The 18,623-nt window shown below is 48.1% G+C and overlaps 1 protein-coding gene across 1 annotated transcript; it reads right to left on the bottom strand.

The window, feature by feature from the left end:
• Positions 1 to 9,647: 9,647 nt before the first annotated feature.
• On the bottom strand, positions 9,648 to 17,967 carry LOC117718519 (tubulin alpha-1C chain). Its single transcript, XM_034516188.2, has 4 exons — positions 17,434 to 17,967; positions 13,358 to 13,580; positions 13,076 to 13,224; positions 9,648 to 10,734 (listed from the first exon to the last, which is right to left on the bottom strand). The coding sequence occupies exons 1-4, from the start codon at positions 17,434 to 17,436 to the stop codon at positions 9,760 to 9,762; spliced, it is 1,350 nt and encodes a 449-aa protein (XP_034372079.1). The 5' UTR covers positions 17,437 to 17,967; the 3' UTR covers positions 9,648 to 9,759.
• Between the last annotated feature and the right edge of the window lie 656 nt (positions 17,968 to 18,623).

Genomic DNA, 18,623 nt, shown 5'->3' with positions numbered 1-18,623 from the left:
GGTTTTGCGCACTGTGTATTCAAATGCTGATCCCTGGGCCCAGAGATCTGGTTGCAGTCAGATGTTGGCATTGTCAAGCATCTCCTGCCTCAATGTAAAAATTGTTTTCCATCAGCTCTGATTGGCTAATTAAAAGCCGATCAGCCACTAGCTGGGCAGGAAAAAATGAGGCAGGACTTCTGATCCCAGAAGAGGGGTCTCTGGTGGAGCCAAGAGATTTTCCATGAGGGAGTCAAGGAGGATCAGGAACAGCCAGGGCAGGGAAGTAGGCCAGGCCAGCATAATCGGGCTAGAATAGCCCAGTGTCAGCCCAGCTATAGGGCAATAAACTCATTCATAAAAATACCAGGTCTCCGTCTCACTACTTCAGAGCAAGGGTGGGTATAGAAAAGCCCTTTACATTCACACTGGTTTTAGGAGGTTTCAGTCCTGGCTCCATTCATCCCCCCCCCCAGGCTCTGGCAGCTTCTTATTGTCCCAGAACCTAAGACAGGGCAGTTGTGGTGGAGCACGATGTTAACCCCAGCACTCGGGCAATGGGTTCAAGGTAAGTTTGCTCTACATAGCACAGCCAAGGCTACAGAGTTACATAGTGAAACCTTTTCTTTTTCTTTTTAATGTAATTTTATTTTTTACTTATGTACTTTACATCCCGGTCACTGACACCCTCGGGTCCCCCCTCTCACAGTCCTTTCCCAATTTCCCCTCCCTTTCTCCTCTGAGCTGCCTCCCACACCCACACTTCAAGTTTCTACAAGGCTTGGTACTTCCTCTCCCACTGAGGCCAGGCAAGGGTGAAACCTTTTCCTTAAAAAATAAGAAATGAAAGAAAGAAAGAAGGAAAGAAAGAAAGAAAGAAAGAGGCTGGAGAGATGGCTCAGTGGTTAGGAGCACTGACTGTTCTTCCTAGAGGTCCTGAGTTCAATTCCCAGCAACCATATGGTGGCTCACAACCATCTGATGCCCTCTTCTGATGTGTCTGAAGACAGCTACAGTGTACTCATAAAAATAAATACATCTTTAAAGAAAGAAAGAAAGAAAAGGTCTTGTTATATACCTTTCAGATTAGTGATCCCAAATTGAACTAGACATGTTGGTGTTTGGCTATAATCTCATTTTTCAAGAGACTAACACAGGAAGACTATGAGTTCCAGGCCAGCCTAGGCTACATAGTGAGTTTCGGGTATATAGCAAGACCCCATGTCAAAAAATTAACAAAACAAACAAAAAATTGTTGTCTCATAGGTGGAGGGAAGAACCTGAAGGTTAGAATGTGCCTGACATAGTGAGAAATTGAGAAATACAGGTAAGATAAAAAAAACAATGTGAGGTTAGATGGATGGGAAAGATTTGGAGGCCTTAGGGCCTTAGTAAATCATAGTTGAGAGAGAGAGAGAGAGAGAGAGAGAGAGAGAGAGAGAGAGAGAGAGTCTGAGGATAGAACCATGGCAAACACTAAGTTATGTCTTTAGCCCAAGACCTTGTCTTTTCTTTTGTGATACCATCTCATGTAGCCCAGGTTGGCCTTGAACTCCATCCTCCTTCCTCCACCTCTGAAGTGCCAGGATTATAGGCATGTACCACCACACCTGGCCTCTGATGTACTCCCTTCCTCCCTCCCTCCCTCCCTCCCTCCCTCCCTCCCTCCGGCCTTCCCTTATCTGCCATCTCCTCTCAGTCTGTGTGTGTTGTGTGGTGCTGGGGGTTGAACCTTGTACCTACTAAGCACTTACTGTGCTATTACCCTCACCCCTGCTTTTAAAGCCAATCACGGCTAAGTGCTCCGAGGAGGGGGGCACTTTCCCACACTGTTAACTCTCCAGAATTCAGTAGGATTGCCTGGAGAAGTACAGGTTATGTGAGGTCCTCGAAGCAGTCTCCCGCCCTTCCTTCCCAAGGCTCCTCTTTGGCCTAGAACTCCAGGCTAAAATGGGAGGGAACTTGGCACTCATCCTCTCCTGTTTCCTGATGAGGAAACTGAAATGGAAGCGCACACAGGTGAGACAGGACAGTGGCTTGTGCCTACCAGGACAGTTGTCAGGGGCTCTACTGCATTTGTAACACTCACATGCATGCATGCATGCGCGCGCGCGCGCGCACACACACACACACACACACACACACACACACACATAATTTACAAATCTTTAAGTGAGGGAAAAGGAAGTGGAGGCTCTACAGGAAACTGGCCACAGGAGTTTTATCCTGAGGGAGAGATCTTGTCCCTGGACCTCTCCTCTCTCTTGGTTTGCTTGGGACTTCATGCCCTTCCACAATAAGATCTACCTGTCACAAGCCTGAAAGCATTGGAATTAACTGGCCAAAACTTGATTTTCTCAGGTAGGTCTCAGCAGAAGACAGCTGGTTCAGTGGTTAGAATGATCTCTCACTGGGTGAATTCACTCTTTCCTGCACTTATGTATTGGGACATGTTTTTATGTGTTTAAAAGGGAATTTAGCCCCTGGAGGGGCAGGCGCACCCTGGGCAAGGGCAGGGTCTGAGGGGGACTGGAGACACAGGATAGTTTGGTACATGGCACCAGCTATTGAAAAGTCTGAGCAAGCCGGGTGGTGGTGGCGCATGCCTTTAATCCCAGCACTTGGGAGGCAGAGGCAGGCGTATCTCTGAGTTCGAGGCCAGCCTGGTCTACAGAGTGAGTTCCAGGACAGCCAGGACTACACAGAGAAACCCTGTCTCGAACCAAAAAAAGAAAAAAAGAAAAAAGAAAAAAGAAAAAAAGAAAAGAAGAAAAGAAAAAGTCTGAGCAAGCCTATCACTTCAGCCCAGAACATAGATACCCATACTCTGTCAAAAAAAAAAAAAAAAATCAAAGTGCTAGCAGCTTTTCCCCTGTCTTTTGAGACATGTTGTAACTCAGACCTCACACTTAGACTTCTTGCTTTAGCCTCCCCAGTGCCCAGATTATGAGAATGAGCCACCATCCCCTTTTAGGGCCTTACTATTGTTATTATGTAACTAAAAGTTTCTATGAACTAGTGTGGCAGTTCATGTTGTAAACTCAGTGCTTGAGGGGTAGAAGCAGGAGATTCACAGTTCAAGGCCCGTCTCACCTACATGAGTTCCAGGTCAGCCTAAGCTAGACTATGTGAGACCCTGTCTACACACACAAACACACACAGAGAGAGAGAGAGAGAGAGAGAGAGAGAGAGAGAGAGAGAGAGAGAGAGAGAGAGAACAGAGAGAGAGAGAGAGACAGAGAGAGAAACAGAGAGAGAGAGCATTGGCCAGATAACTTGGTCTGAGACCCTTGATGGAAGGAGACTCAATTCCCACAAGTTGACTTCTGGACTTCACACCACCTCACTCATAAGCAGAAAAATAAATAAATGGAAAAAATTCTTTGAATGCTTGTGTAGAGTTTTATGTGGGAATGTCTTTGGCTGGAAAGAGAAAGGTGATCTCAAACATCTGAATCTCCCTCAGCAAGAAATGAGGGGCACATTTACAGAACCGAGTAAATCAGGGGCTCAAAATATTGTCAGGAACCAGTTACCTTTTTTATTTTTCTGCTGTCTCATGTTTAAGATGTTAGCTTCTGTTCTCATGTTTGTCCCTTGTCTTGAGAAAGCTGCAACAGCAGCAAGCAGCTTGCACAAGTGTCATACACTCACAAGCTGTCCAAAGGTTGCAAGAAAAAGAACTCTGTCCCAGACTCCTTTTCCAGAGCAAGCGTCTTTTCCTTTGGCCCCTCCCCCACACCAGCCAGCAGACATTACCTCATCTCCCATTTCCATAATGACATCACTTGCTGGTTCCTCAACCAATCCCTGGCAAGGGGACTAAAATTACCTTGGTTCTTTAAACAAGGGTTTACCCTGGTGGTGGGAAGGCCTGACTGTGGCATACTGAATGCCTGGGACTGGAATAGAACCAGCTGTGTTAGCCAGGTTAGCAATGAGCTATAACAAGGCCAGCTGGCTCAGGCTTACAATCCAGGCACTCAGAGGCCGAGGCAGGAGATTGCTGTGGATCCAAGGGCAGCCTAGGCTAGTGTGACACTCTATTTAAACATAAAACTAAACTACAGGCTTGCACACGCTCTCACACACAACATTTCTATGGTGGATCCCACTGCACAGAGCATAACTGTTTTTGTTGTTGTTGGTTGCTTGGTTGTTTTTTAAGACAAGGTTTTGCTACATAGCCTTGGCTGTTCTGCAACTCACTCTGTAGACCAGGCTGGGTTCAGAGATCTGCCTGCCTCTGTCTGTGAAGCGCAGAAATCAAAGGTGTGTGCCACCACTGGCTTCCTGATGTTTAACTTTGTCAATTTGATGGGATTGAGAAAAGCTCCAGGGATTGGTGGCTACACCTCTGGGTGTGCCTCCGATGGCCAACAAGTGGATGGAATGGAAAGACCAGAAATGGGAGGAAGGGACCACGGCTGCAAGGGCTCTGTAGGGTTTGCTTACTCTACTTTCCCACATCTGTGAGCGGAATGAGCGAACTGAGGAACACGGGAAAGGGGTGACAACCACAACGGTGAAACTGTATTTATGTATACCCCTTCTCTAGGAAAACTACACTCATGGGTGAAAACAGACATTTTGTGAGGAAAATTTTGTATTATGACAAACCCTTATGGGGGCTAGAAAGACGGCTGGCAGGTAAGGGCGCCCACTGCTCCTGCCGGGGACCAGAGTTCCATTCCCAGCCTGGCACCCATTGCTCCACTCACAACCAATTTTAACTCCAGCTCCAGGGGAGTTGGATAATTTCTGGCTTCTACAGTTATGTACACACACACACACACACACACACACACACAATTAAAAACTAGGGGCAGGGGCTGGAGAGATGGCTCAGCAGTTAAGAGCACCAGTTGCTCTTCAGAGGACCGACCCAGTTCAATGCCCAGAACCCATATGCAGTTCAAAACTGTAACTCCTGTTTTAAGGAATCTGACGCCCTCACACAGTCAAATATACAGGCAAAACACAAATGCACATAAAATAAAAATAGATGAACTATTTAAAAATTTAATTAATGAAAAAAGACTGTTAGATTCAAAAATAAATAAGTAAATAAAAATAAAACTGGGGGAGGGGCTGGAGGGATGGCTCAGTGGTTAGGAGCATTGGCTGCTTTCCAGAGGTTCAGGGTTTGATTTCTAGAACCAACACGATGGCTCTCAACTGTCTTTAATGCTAGTCTCAGGCTGACTAAAGGCGCGCACTGCCATGCCTGCTGACTCCGACTGTGCCATGTAGAACACTCGCCTTGGAATTCATGTCCATTGTCCTGCCTGTCTCCAGAGTGCTAGTATTACAGGTGGGCATACTGCATCATATCTGGCCTTCTGTTTATTTAGTTTCTTTTTAAATAGGATTTTGTTCTAGTCCAGGCTTAGCTGAAACTTACGGCAACCCTCCTGCGTCAGTCTCCCAAGTGTGTGAGTCTCCTTGTTTGCTGTCTAAACCAGTTTTTTAAAAAATATATATTTTTAAAAAGATTTATTTATTTATTTCATGTATGTGAGTACACTGTCACTGTCTTCAGACACACCAGAAGAGGGCATTGGATCCCCATGACAGATGGTTGTGAGCCACCATGTAGTCACTGGGAATTGAACTCAGAACCTCTGGAAGAGCAGTCAGTGCTCTTAACCACGGAGCCATCTCTCCAGCCCTGTCTGTTCCAGTTTTAAGGAGTCTCCTGGAGTCATGCGAGGTGGATCTCTGGACTGCACATAAAGAGAGACCTCCACACATATGCCACACACTCACACAGTGCACGCGCATGCGTGCACACACACACATGCCTTTAATCTCAGTAGTTAGGAGGGAAAGGCAGGTGGATCTCTGTGAGTCTGAGGCTAGCATGATCTACAGAGTGAGTTACAGGACAGCCAGGGCTACACAGAGAAACCCTGTCTCAAAAAAAAAAAAAAGCTAACAGCAACAACAAAGAAAAAGAAGGAAAGAAAGAAAGAAAGAAAGAAAGAAAGAAAGAAAGAAAGAAAGAAAGAAAGGGAAAGCAAGCTTTCAGGAGATAAAATGATTGTCCATTGCATGTGAGAGGCCTGGAGTTTTACACTGTAAGAAAGAAAAAGGAGAAGGTGGTGAGGGAGGAGAAGGAAGGAAGAAGGAAATCTGATGGTGAGAAAGCCTTTCAAAGCACTTCCGGTCTTACTTAAAGATATGTGTCCAAGGGCCAAAGGGATGGCTCTGTGGTCAGGACTTGTCAAAAGCCTTCTAGAAGACCTGAGTTCGGTTCCCAGCACCCAGACAGGGTGGCTTACACCACCGGTGATCCCAGCCCCAGGAGATCCCATGCCTCCATGGGCATGTGCACAGACCCGTCCCCCCACCACACACATACATATAAAATAATCTTTTAAAGAGATGAACCCTGTTATGTAAGGTGGTAGATTTCCTGCCTCACCTCAAGCAGACATGTCCAGTTCTGTCAACTATTGACTCGAGCAGAAGGGGAGGAACAAACCTCTTTTCCCAAACCTGCACAGCGCTGACTAGCTCTGAACACAAGGTTTCTGGAATGAACAGGGTGCTGACAGGCCGAGATGTCAGGCTGAAGGTGAGTTTCCACACCCTGCCCACGTGTACACAGGGCTCTGCTCTAGGCTTCTGCTGCCTTGTCTCCTGGACAGCCACCCAAACACCATCTGCCAAGGTCATCTCTGGATGCCCCACCTTGTGGCCTTGGTTGGCAGACACTGACCAGCCTGGTCCGGTGGTTAAGAGGGCAGTATTCCAGACATGAGCTGTCCCATCAGATATCAGATGCTATTTTATCAGCAGGAGTCCAGGTATCAGCTGTCCTCTCTCAAGGACACCGGATCTCCCCATGATTGGAGAATTTACTCACAGTCTCTGACTTCTAGAAGACAAAGCAGTCCTGGTCTCTAGGAAAGCTTCATCCTGGGTGTTGGACCACCCTGGATCCGTTTAATGCTAGCTGGGGCTCTTAGGATGTATAGTGACGACCAGTGACCCAAGGTCTCTTCAGGCTATAGTTCCATCCAGTACTCAAGGTTGTGACATAGTCCCCCTGACCTGCAAAGGCTACCAGGTACAAAGATGACATCCCCAGGTGCTTCTTGGGAGCCACTTTCAGAGTTTGGGAGTCAGATTTCAGCTAGTCGCCCTGCAGCTTAACCTCTCAGTGCGTTGTCTATCAATACCTGGAAGCTCAGATGAGGATAAGCTGTAAACTTAGCCTTTCCTCCCACAACCCCTTCAGGGTCCCACAGAACACCCCGGAAGTCGGAGGTCAGAAGACTAGGCTCTGCAGGCTTGATTTTTATGTTTATGTGTATGAGTGCTTACATGTGTGTGTCTGGTGTCCCTGGAGGCCAGGAGAGGCCCCTGGAACTGAACTTACAGATGACTGTGAGCTGCCACGTGGGTGCTGGGACCCAAACCGAACTCACTCTGTAGACCAGGCTGACCTTGAACTCAGAAATCCGCCTGCCTCTGCCTCCCAAGTCCTGGGATTAGATTCTTGGTTTTCTAACTTACAAAGCATCCATGGCCTGACAGCTTTCTGTGGGCACATAGACACTCACTGCACGCCTGAACACGCATTCGTTCCTTCTGTTTCTTCTTGCTCACATTGGAGATTTGCTACTGCCCACTTGCCCCTCAGGACCACCATGAGGGGGCAGCAGAAGAGACTTTGCATAGGTCAGATGAGGGCAGAGTGCCCCTCTGTCCGGACGAGGGTGGAAGCCACAGCCACCCTCAGAAGTACGCACCTCTTAGGCTCCGTCCCTTTATCCCATCAGACCTCCAAAGCAATTCTGAGCCCAGACTTTCCATTTGCGCTCAAGGGCAGATCATATGATTGTCAGCCACAAAGCAGTGACCCAGACCTTGGGGTATATTTGTTCTTGCTGGAGGCTAACTTCTATGCACTTTCCCACCCACACAGGAGAGGAAAAATCATCATTACAAGGACACATTCCTCCCCAACCGCTGGCACTTTGCTCTTCAATTCCCCAGGCTCAGCTCTTGCGATATTTTTCCTCAGCTAAGCTGGTCTTCGCTCACCTTTCGTCACCCGGCTGAAAGCTTCTCAGCTCCTCACATCTTGGCTCATGTATAAAAGAACTTATCTGAAAGGCTTGCTGAGGGAATTGGCAAGAGCTGCTCCTGGCTAGGGGAAGCTGCTGGGGAGTCAGGGGGGCAGGGGCTTCAGGCTCCACCAGGTCATTCTGGAAGCTGGAGGGACCACTTATGGGCTTTTGAAAATGTGCTTTCTTTGGGGGCAGTTTTAATGGGAAATGCAGGCTTGAAAAATGAACCCCTCAGGTGTTCTGGGGTATCATGCTAGCCGGAAACAGACTTATCTGACCCCCATACCTGGCTGTTCTTTTTCCAGGCATGCACTGTGGTCAATAGACATCTGGTTGTCATCCTAGCTAGCGCCCCCCTTCCCCCACATTCTCCCAGCTTCAGGAAGAACTAGTCTGATAAGCAGCTGATGGGTCAAGTTCAGCTTAGAGCTGAGGCTCAGCTGCAGGCTTAGCTCCTAGGGGAGAGAAAACCACAATGCTGTTCACAGGAATGCTGGAGAAATGTCTAAAGCAGAGAATCTAAAACAGGGGGAAAAAAAAAACACACTTGCTAAGCTGTGCCCATAGACATGCCTTGGACTATGTGTACGTCTGCTTGCAGTTGCTTTCACGGGCCTCCCAAGTGCAGGGATTAAGGGTGAACACTACCATCACTGCCTGGCCTCTAGGAACGTGTGTCATTCTGTCAGTGATGGCTACTACAGGAGCAGACTAGTCAGTAATGGGCGAACCCTGGCCCATTCTTCTTGTCACAGACATTTCCCTGATTTCCTTCAAATACTCACAATGGATTATAAAGGACAAATGCCCAGACACTGCCAACCTGGTAAGATTGTGACTGTCTCTGCCAGGTCTTCCTTCCCCAGCCACCCAGTCAGCCATCCTAAGTACATGTATACTTACCATCATAGGCACATTGGAACAAAACTCAAACCCCCTGCTACTAAAATGTAGTCCCATAACAGAGCCAGCCAGTCATTCTGCATGTCACTGTTAATATCTGACAGAATGGCTACGTTTGGGCTCAAGTGGCAGACAACAAAGACTCGGTTGCTTCCCTGTAGTTGACTATTGGATTGCAGTGAGAACCCTTCCAGTCTGGGGGGCAAGGCCAAGTCCTATGGTTAGGGAGACCAGAAAAAGTTGCCCCTAGAATACCTGAAATGCACTTCCAACTTAAAGTCTTTTATGTATATTAGTAGTACACTGTAGGTGTCTACTACAGACACCACAAGAGGGCATCAGATCCCATTACAGATGGTTGTGAGCCACCATGTGGTTGCTGGGAATTGAACTCAGGACCTCTGAAAGAGCAGTCAGTCGGTGTTCTAAGCCATCTCTCTAGCCCAAACTACAAAATGTTTTTAATCACAGAATACAGCACCTAATAGAAACTTGGAAATAGTCAACTAATCACTAGTCTCAACTGAACCCACTCAATGGGCCATGAACCCATGATCCAAATCAGAGTCAGGGGTAACTGTAACATCATGACAGCCATCTGGAGGTGGATGGGCAGGAAGCCATCTGGTACTACCAAGCAAGATGCAATTTCAAAGGCGAAGGTAGAAAGAGCTGTGAACCAGATGCCAGTTTCCCACTTAAATCGGAAACACCTTTATTGACAGTTTAGGACAGTTAAGTTAGGACACATGCAAAGACAAAGAGACCACAGCAGTGTAAAGTTGCAGCACATGAGTTAATATTCCTCACCCTCATCGTCTCCTTCAGCACTGTCTGCCCCAACCTCCTCATAATCCTTCTCCAGGGCAGCCATGTCCTCACGGGCCTCAGAGAACTCTCCCTCCTCCATGCCCTCACCCACATACCAGTGCACAAAGGCACGCTTGGCATACATCAGATCAAACTTGTGATCTAGGCGGGCCCAGGCCTCAGCAATGGCTGTGGTGTTGCTCAGCATGCACACAGCTCTCTGGACCTTGGCCAGGTCACCACCAGGTACCACAGTGGGAGGCTGGTAATTAATGCCAACCTTGAAGCCAGTGGGACACCAGTCCACAAACTGGATGGTACGCTTGGTCTTGATGGTGGCAATGGCAGCATTGACATCTTTGGGAACCACATCACCACGGTACAGCAGGCAGCAAGCCATGTATTTACCATGGCGAGGGTCACATTTCACCATCTGGTTGGCTGGCTCAAAGCAGGCATTGGTGATCTCTGCTACTGTAAGCTGCTCATGGTAGGCTTTCTCAGCAGAGATGACAGGAGCATAGGTGGCCAGAGGGAAGTGGATACGAGGGTAGGGTACCAGGTTGGTCTGGAATTCTGTCAGATCAACATTCAAGGCCCCATCAAATCTGAGGGAAGCAGTGATGGAAGACACAATCTGGCTAATAAGGCGGTTAAGGTTAGTGTAGGTTGGGCGCTCAATGTCGAGGTTTCTACGACAGATGTCATAGATGGCCTCATTGTCTACCATGAAGGCACAATCAGAGTGCTCCAGGGTGGTATGGGTGGTGAGGATGGAATTGTAGGGCTCAACCACAGCAGTGGAAACCTGGGGGGCTGGGTAGATGGAGAATTCCAGCTTGGACTTCTTTCCGTAATCTACAGAGAGCCGTTCCATCAGCAGGGAGGTGAAGCCAGAGCCAGTTCCCCCACCAAAGCTGTGGAAAACCAAGAAGCCCTGGAGACCCGTGCACTGGTCAGCCTGTGAGAGAAAAGTTCATTTTAATGTTGAGACATCTTGTAAGAGCTGCAATCAGCAATTGATAAACTTGGGAATCTTCAGGACATCCAGTAAGAGTTACAAAAGGCTTCAATGTACTCAGCGACTGAGGCCTTCTGGGAAATGGGGATGTTCCCTAAAGCGGTCTTAAATGAGCTACTTCTAACTGCATTAGAACAATAGGAGACCAGAACAGACACTGGTCCCAGGCTTTGGTTGCAGGGAGGTTGTCTCTGGTGACCTTGCTGTGGGTCAGATTACAAGGGCATGCCCCTTTCTTATCAGTTGGAGTTACCAAAGGGCAGGATTCAGACTGCTGGCTATGTTGCCAAATTAGTTAGGCTCGGAACACAGGACAGTGGGCCAAGTTTTACTGGCCAGGTTAGTGTCAGGCTGGAGGTAGGTGGTCCTACCTCCTCATGTGTGACCTGACAAATTAAATTCCTCTACCTCACTTATTACCTTACTCATTAACATTCCACTAGACCATGAATGGGTGTACGGTTCCATTCAAGTGGTCTGTTCAGACCGCAGGCCAAATTTGACCTCTGTACTATTCTACAATACCAGGGAGAGCCTGGCACATGCTAGGCAAGCAGTCTACTATGAGGCTACCTCTCTACTCCTAATTATTTCAAACAGTCTTCTGTTGAGACTCTTAACTTTGCAGACATCTTAAATTTTTTATGTATGTGAGTACACTGTAGCTGTCTTTAGACACACAAGAGGGTATTGGATCCTATTACAGATGGTTCTGAGCCACCATATGGTTGCTGGGAATTGAACTCAGGACCTCTGGAAGAACAGTCAGTGCTCTTAACCACTGAGCCATCTCTCCAGCCCCAGACATTTAATAACTGACCCTTTAGTTCACTCATCTTATGGGTCCATATGAGAAGTATCAGGTAGACCCTGTCAAGTCACGTCCATTATGTCACCCATGTACACAGTGACACTAAGGTCAATTCTTCTGGTCCTGGTCATCCCAAACTGTAAATAGCTTTCATTTGGTGTCTATGCCCTGGAAGGCAGGTCTCTAATATCCAAGTCTGTGTTGTAGCTGAAGCTTCATTTGCTACAATCCTTCTTCATTAATGAAAGGATTAATCTAACTTCCACAGGAAGTAGAGAAAAGTATGAAGCTGTTGCTGTGTGGTTGGACTTATCATAATGAGATTGACTTCCCCCACAAGCCATTCCACCCCAGCCTGCCTGCCTGCCTGCCTGCATGCTACTTTTTTGGTTAATCACTTACAAGCTTCAGAGTGGTCATCTGATCTCCAGGCTGTTCATTATTAAAACACACACTGACCAGAATAGGTAGGGACCATAGGAGAGCTGCTCAGGACTGGCCAGCCAGAGCCAGTTCACTTCCCTGAGTGCTAGCAAACTGTTTTTCTGGGATTTCTAGTCTTAGAACTTCAGAGTCCGATCAACTTACCTGCTTTTGCAACACGGAATCTCCTCACTCAACCTCAGCCTTTGTGTGTTTTTAGGTTTTTTTTTTGTTGTTGTTGTTGTTGTTTGTTTTGTTTTGAGACAGGGTTTCTCTGTGTAGCCCTGGCTGTCCTGGAACTCACTCTGTACACCAGGCTGGCCTCAAACTCAGAGATCCTCCTGCCTCTGCCTTCCAAGTGCTGGGATTAAAGGCACGTGCCACCGCCCGGCTGGCTAGCTTAAGGACTCTTCTGTAGGCAGTTTTTCTTTTTGGTTTAATTTTTTTATGTATATGACGTTTTGCCTGCATGTACATCTACGTACCATATGTGTGGTGACCACAGAGACCAGAAGAGAACAGATCCCCTAGGACTGGAGTTACAGATATTTTGTGAGCCACCATGTGGGTGCTGGGAATCAAACTTAGGTCCTCTGGACAAGCAGGGGGGTGCTCTTAAGTGCTAAGGCATCACTTCAGCCCCTGTAAATGGTGTCAACTGATTCTTGGGCTCTGAAACTTTGTTTCTTTTGTTCTGAAGACTGAACCCTGGGCCCTGTGTACGCCAGGTTGAATGATCTATGAACGAGATTTAATATGAAACTCTAGTCCAGATTTCCAAATGGGCTTTACTTATTAGTCACACATAGGCCTCAGACACCTACTCAGTGTGACAGAGAGGACCTAAAAAGGGATGTGAATGTCTGAGCTTGAAACAAACCTAACATGGTCTGCAGTATGAGGGGACTGTGAAGCTTGCTGGTCTCACTGAATACGTACAAGATCCCAAATCTTGGTTAGAACACAGTCCATAACCCTGTCTCGAAAAACCAAAAAAAAAAAAAAAAAACAACCAAAACACAGTCCATAACCCATTACTACTCTTACCAGCTTGCGAATCCTGTCCAAGACAAGGTCGATGATCTCCTTGCCAATGGTGTAGTGGCCACGGGCGTAGTTATTGGCAGCATCTTCCTTGCCTGTGATGAGCTGCTCAGGGTGGAAGAGCTGGCGGTAGGTGCCAGTGCGAACCTCATCTGGAAAGGAGAAGACGTCAGCCATCCACCAACCGAGGGCCCTCACAAGCTCACTCACCCTTCTGGGTCTGCAGAGAGATTCTGAGTATGTGGCCAAGAAGGAATGCCTCAGGGAAGGCCCCTGTCAGCTTACCGATGACTGTGGGTTCCAGGTCTACGAACACTGCCCGGGGCACATGCTTGCCAGCCCCTGTCTCACTGAAGAAGGTGTTGAAGGAGTCATCTCCTCCCCCAATGGTCTTGTCACTTGGCATCTGGCCATCAGGCTGGATGCCATGTTCCAGGCAGTAGAGCTCCCAGCAGGCATTGCCGATCTGGACACCAGCCTGGCCAACGTGGATGGAGATGCACTCACGCTGTGGAAAGGGAGAAGAAAGTGTCAGAACATGACACATGAGGACTTGGGGCTTGGCTCAAAGATATGATCACTTTTCAGAGGCCATTCCTATACTTCACAATCAGTTTTTACTGAAGAGCTAACCAAGAAAAAAGTTCTCAGGGAGACATTAACGCTAATGACCTACTGGGCAAGGTAAGGCCCTTCCACAGACGGTACCCACGGTAGTTCAGGGTCAGTGTTCTACTACTTTAGAGTTTACTTTCAAGTTTATGCTACAATTCCCCAGCTCTGAGTCCTTCAATTTGAGGAGAACCTTCCCACCCCAGGGCTGAGTCAAGCTGACTGTCACCTCTGAGCTCACCAGTTCTTTAGGAGACAAAACTTCCTCTTTTTAAAACCAGCCTGAACTAGCCCCATGACTCACAGAAAATGCTAAATAAGCAGACAGCTATGTGCTGAGAGTACCAGAGGCCACCCTACACCCAGTGAAGGCCCTCATCCACCAGAACAGTTTTCCTTCCCAGTCTCACTATCAACCCATCTGGTGGGAAGTTTTAAGGACCAGAAGACTCCTAAAACTTTAGGGCAATAGTTTCACAAGTGAGAGTAGGGAGAAGAAAGGAGAAATTAGTGGTCCCCTAGTCGATCTGATTGAACATTTCAGGCACTATGGAAAAATAATTACAAGAATTTAGCTTGTTTTCCTTTCCTTGCTCAACAGTCACTGTTTTGGTTTTTTAAGACAGGGTTTCTTTGTGTAGTCCTGGCTGTCCTGGAACTCATTCTGCAGACCAGGCTGGCCTCACTCAGAAATCCGCCTGCCTCTGCTTCCCAAGTGCTGGGATTAAAGGCGTGTGCCACCACTGCCCAGCTTTTGCATTCAACAGTCACTCTGAAGTTACCAAACCCATTTCCCATTCATTGTTCTAAAGAGGCAATGAGTGCAGATGCTGAACCAACAGAATTCAGAGGGAATTTAGTGAGATGAGGACCTTGAATTTGGCAGAAAACCTTCAAATTTGACATAAAAAGTCTCCCACGGCTGCTATTCTCTTCCTTAAGTAGTAAAGACTTTCATGCTTTTAAAAGTCATCCGTAGGAAACACTGATTCAACATCCAGGTTCTCCAAGGAGCAGCTTCTCAGGCCAGAATAAAACAAAGCACTGCTCACAACCTCTGCCTCCTCCTTCCCCACGTGTGTTTCCCATAAAACAATCAAGGGTCTGACTCCGTCAGTGAATGCAGTGTCTCCTGCCCCCAGGACTGTGGAGGAGGTGCAGTGCTGGTTCCGGTGACCTTCACCTGGACTTCAGAGCCTCTCCAGTCCCCAGAAGCTAGACAGATCCACAGACAGGCCTAAGGAAGCACGGTGTCTGAGACGCATTGATTCTAACATGGCACTGTAACTGTAGCCTTTTGGTTTCCCAATTTCTGGTTCTAAACAGCTTCTTTGTGCTGGCAAGATGGCTTGAAGAGTTAAGGTCAATTTCAAGCCAGATGAATGAGTTCAAGCCAAAAGATCCTAGTGTAAAGAAAGAGGGAACCAACTTCCCAAGCTGCCTCATCTCCACAGCCATGCCGTGGCACACATGCATCCACAGGGTACATGTAAAAATTTTTTTTTTTTTTTTTTTTGGTTTTTTGAGACAGTGTTTCTCTGTGTAGCCCTGGCTGTCCTGGAAATCACTCTGTAGACCACCAGGCCGGCCTCGAAATCCACCTGTCTCTGCCTCCCAAGTGTTGGGATTAAAGGCATGCGCAACCACTGCCTGGCACATGTAAAAATCTTTAAACCTGTCTCCGAGAGGCTAAGAAAGCAAAGTCAGGAGGCACAGATGAATCACTCAGTCTAGACTCGACTGGATAAGAGGCTTGTGTAGCAAAGCCATACACTTAAGCAGGCTTGCCTAATAGGTGAGCCTGGGGCTTTTCTCAACTGTATCTTTGTGGGTTTGCTTGACCAAAAGCACTAAAGCCAGTTGTTACACTTTTGTAACTAGAGTCCTGTTACTCATGGAATTCCTCTTTCAGAATACAATTAATTTTGAAAGTTTCTGGGGGGGGGGGGTGAGGGGCAGTAGGCTGGCCTGGAAAAAGCTTACTACTGAGCCTGAACTCTGAGGAAAGCTGTCCTCTCCTACCCCCCAAGCATACCAACAATTCAAAAGTACACTCACACAAGTCAATGAAACAAAAGCCAACAGCTTTAGCTGACTTAGCACAGCTGGAAGAGGTCTTGTGAAGTTCTGTGCTCTATCCCAGCACCACACAAAATGGTGGCTCAGGCGGATAATCCCATTCCCAGTCCGGAGGTAGGTCAGCAGTTCAAGGTCACCCAGCACTACAGATCGTTACATGAGGACTGTACACCCCACCTCCCCAAAGCCTCCATAGACCTCAAAAAGTTGCCCTTCATTTCATTATCCCTGGGACACTCCGGAACAGCCGAACCTTCGGGTGTGGGGAGGAGACCTTGGCTGTTTCATGAGAAACAAGGGGGGAAGGAGCGAAGTCAAAAGGTTGTTACTGGAGTTAGCTTGTCTGTTACCTATGCCCTTCAAAAACAATGCTGGGGATTTTTTTTTTTTTTAATTAGCAGCCGACAGTATGATTTTTTAAAGGAAGACCTTTAAATGGTCTTCCAAATAATTAAACTTATTTTGCAGGGAGGTTCCTTTTTTACCAAAATTAGTCATTCTGTAGTCCACACTAGCCTGGGACTCACCAGAAAGCGTGAGAAGCCTCAAACTCATGAATCCCCTTGTCTCAGCCTCCAAAGACTAGAGAACTAGCCACCCTCCTCCAAACCGGGCTGAGTTCCTGGTAACTTTGTTTGCTTTTGAGACAGGGTCTCACTACGGGGTCGGGGTCTCACTACATAGCCCTGGCTGACCTGAACTCAGAAGATACGCCTGCCTCTGCATCCAGAGCCCAGGGATTGCTAGCCTCACCCATTTTTCTCGAAAACTGAACTAATACATTGTTAGCTAGGTGAGTAATCCTAGTCTGTGGGTGGTGGAGACAGGATTTTGGTTTTAATTGAAGGTCATACTTTGCCACATAGTGATTTCAGGGCTGGCATGAACTTCACAAGACACTCAAAAACCAAAATACAAGCCATGTGGCACGCCTTTAATCCCAGCTCCGGAGGCAGAGACATTCAGATCTCTGAGTTTGAGGCCAGCCTGGTCTACGGAGTGAGTTTCATGACAGCCAGGACTACACAGAGAAACCCTTTATCGGGAAAAAAAAAATACTGTAGTTTACTTTAACTTTATAGGAAAAAAACTTTCATGGACATTTTTCTTAATTTGGCTAAATATGCCATTGAACTAACACTAGAAATTAGGCTGGCTTAGGGGTCTGTCGCCCATTACTCCCTCCGGCGGAGGAGCTTCCCAGGTGCACAGCTGCAGCTGGAAGGCCCCGGGATTGGCCACAGGTGACTCAGCAGCGAGTCACAGGGCGTGGACACGGTGCCCGGAAGTATTTGCTCAGTCCCGTCGGAGAGCACGAGGTCCTCTGGGTTATCCCAGCTGGGAGAGAGACATCATTTGAGAAAATGGAGACCTTTTAAGTCTCTCCAAAGTCTTGTAGTTAATGTGAACACTCTCCGTCTTTCCGGGTGCGACCGGCGACCTAGACGGGATGCTCTCCCAGCACGATCGAGACAGAGGTACCTGGGACGAATCCTCCAGCCCAAAGTGACATTAGTTTGGTGGACTAGGCTCTCACGCCCTGGCCTCCAGAAGCTAGTCTAACTGGAGTTGACCGTCGGGGGAGCTATTGAAAGCACCGTCTCCCGGGCAGCCTTCAACTCCCGCGGTCCCTCCAGACGACCTCTCCGCTGCCCCAAAGCCACACTTACCATATTTAGTCCTTGAAGTGGTCCGCGAAAACTGAGGGAATGAAGAGAGGGTGACGAAGATCTCCCACTTGCAGACTACCAAGGAGTCCGGGGGAGAAGCTGTGTGAGGTCTGCCTCCAGGAGAGACCTTATATACCCTGGCTGGGCCACGCGTCGGGAGGGCGGACACCGGACCCCGCCCCGGGCCGCACCGAGGCCGATGATTGGCGAGTTCGAAAGTTCAAATCAAACTCCGTAGAAGGAGCTGGAAGTGGGAAGGGGAGGAGACACCCAGGATCCACGCCTGGGCCAGGTGGGGCGGGGAAGGAGGTGGAGAAGGCGATTGGAAGTTGGAGGACAGCGAGATCTTTGTAGAGTTCTAGCCGGAAGAAAGTCCCAGGTAGAGAGGAGGGCGGCCGGGCTCGGCCCCCGGGGACTCACAGCTAATTGCCGCTGCACTTGTGGCTCGGTCGCCCCACCCAGGCCTTGGAACCCGGAAGAGTGAACCAGAGAGGTGACCCGGTGACCTGCGGCTGCCGGCAGGGTGGTGACTGCGACAGCTTCAGGGGGCAAGGATGGAAACGCCCAGTTAACTTGACGGCACAGTGGGAGGGGTGGAGCTGAGGTTAGCCCACGCCAAAGCGGGTTACAGCATCATCAGGGCTGCAGTTCCCGAAGGCAATCTTTCCTAACCTAGGTTTCAATTGCTGCCAGCGAGCCCTAAGCATTTACTCCCACCTTCTAGAAGGCTAGCCGTTTCATCCTTCCTCCCACACTCAAGTCCTGAGGCTATCTGCTAGCCCCCTTTTACTTTTGAGGGCAGAGTCTGCCTCAAATCCTCTAAGTGAATATTCTGGGTCTTAAGAGCCTTACCCTGTTAGGTATAAAAGAATTATTCGGTCCATTATGAGAGGAACTTGTAACTTCTTTTTAGCAATCCACACCAGTTCCTCTCTCTGATTCTGTGGGACGCAGAGTTGACTGTTCACATTGTAATACCACCTTCTATCTGGTCCAAGAGCCCGGTGGCTGCTGTCCCCATTTTATAGTCATTCAGGAGAGTAAACGGAAACAAATCGGGTGAGTGTCTCCACTGTGGGAGAAGTTGGACGTCCCTGCAGCACTGCCCTGCACTAAACAGACTTGTCTGAACAACTCCACAAGGCAGATTTCTCAGAAGCACCAGCCAGCCCGGCAGAGGAGATAGAGGC

This window comes from Arvicanthis niloticus, chromosome 13, assembly GCF_011762505.2.
Source record: "Arvicanthis niloticus isolate mArvNil1 chromosome 13, mArvNil1.pat.X, whole genome shotgun sequence".
Taxonomy (NCBI): Eukaryota; Metazoa; Chordata; class Mammalia; order Rodentia; family Muridae; genus Arvicanthis; species Arvicanthis niloticus.
The sequence above is the reverse complement of the archived record's forward strand: the minus strand, read 5'-3'. Positions and strand labels throughout refer to the sequence as shown.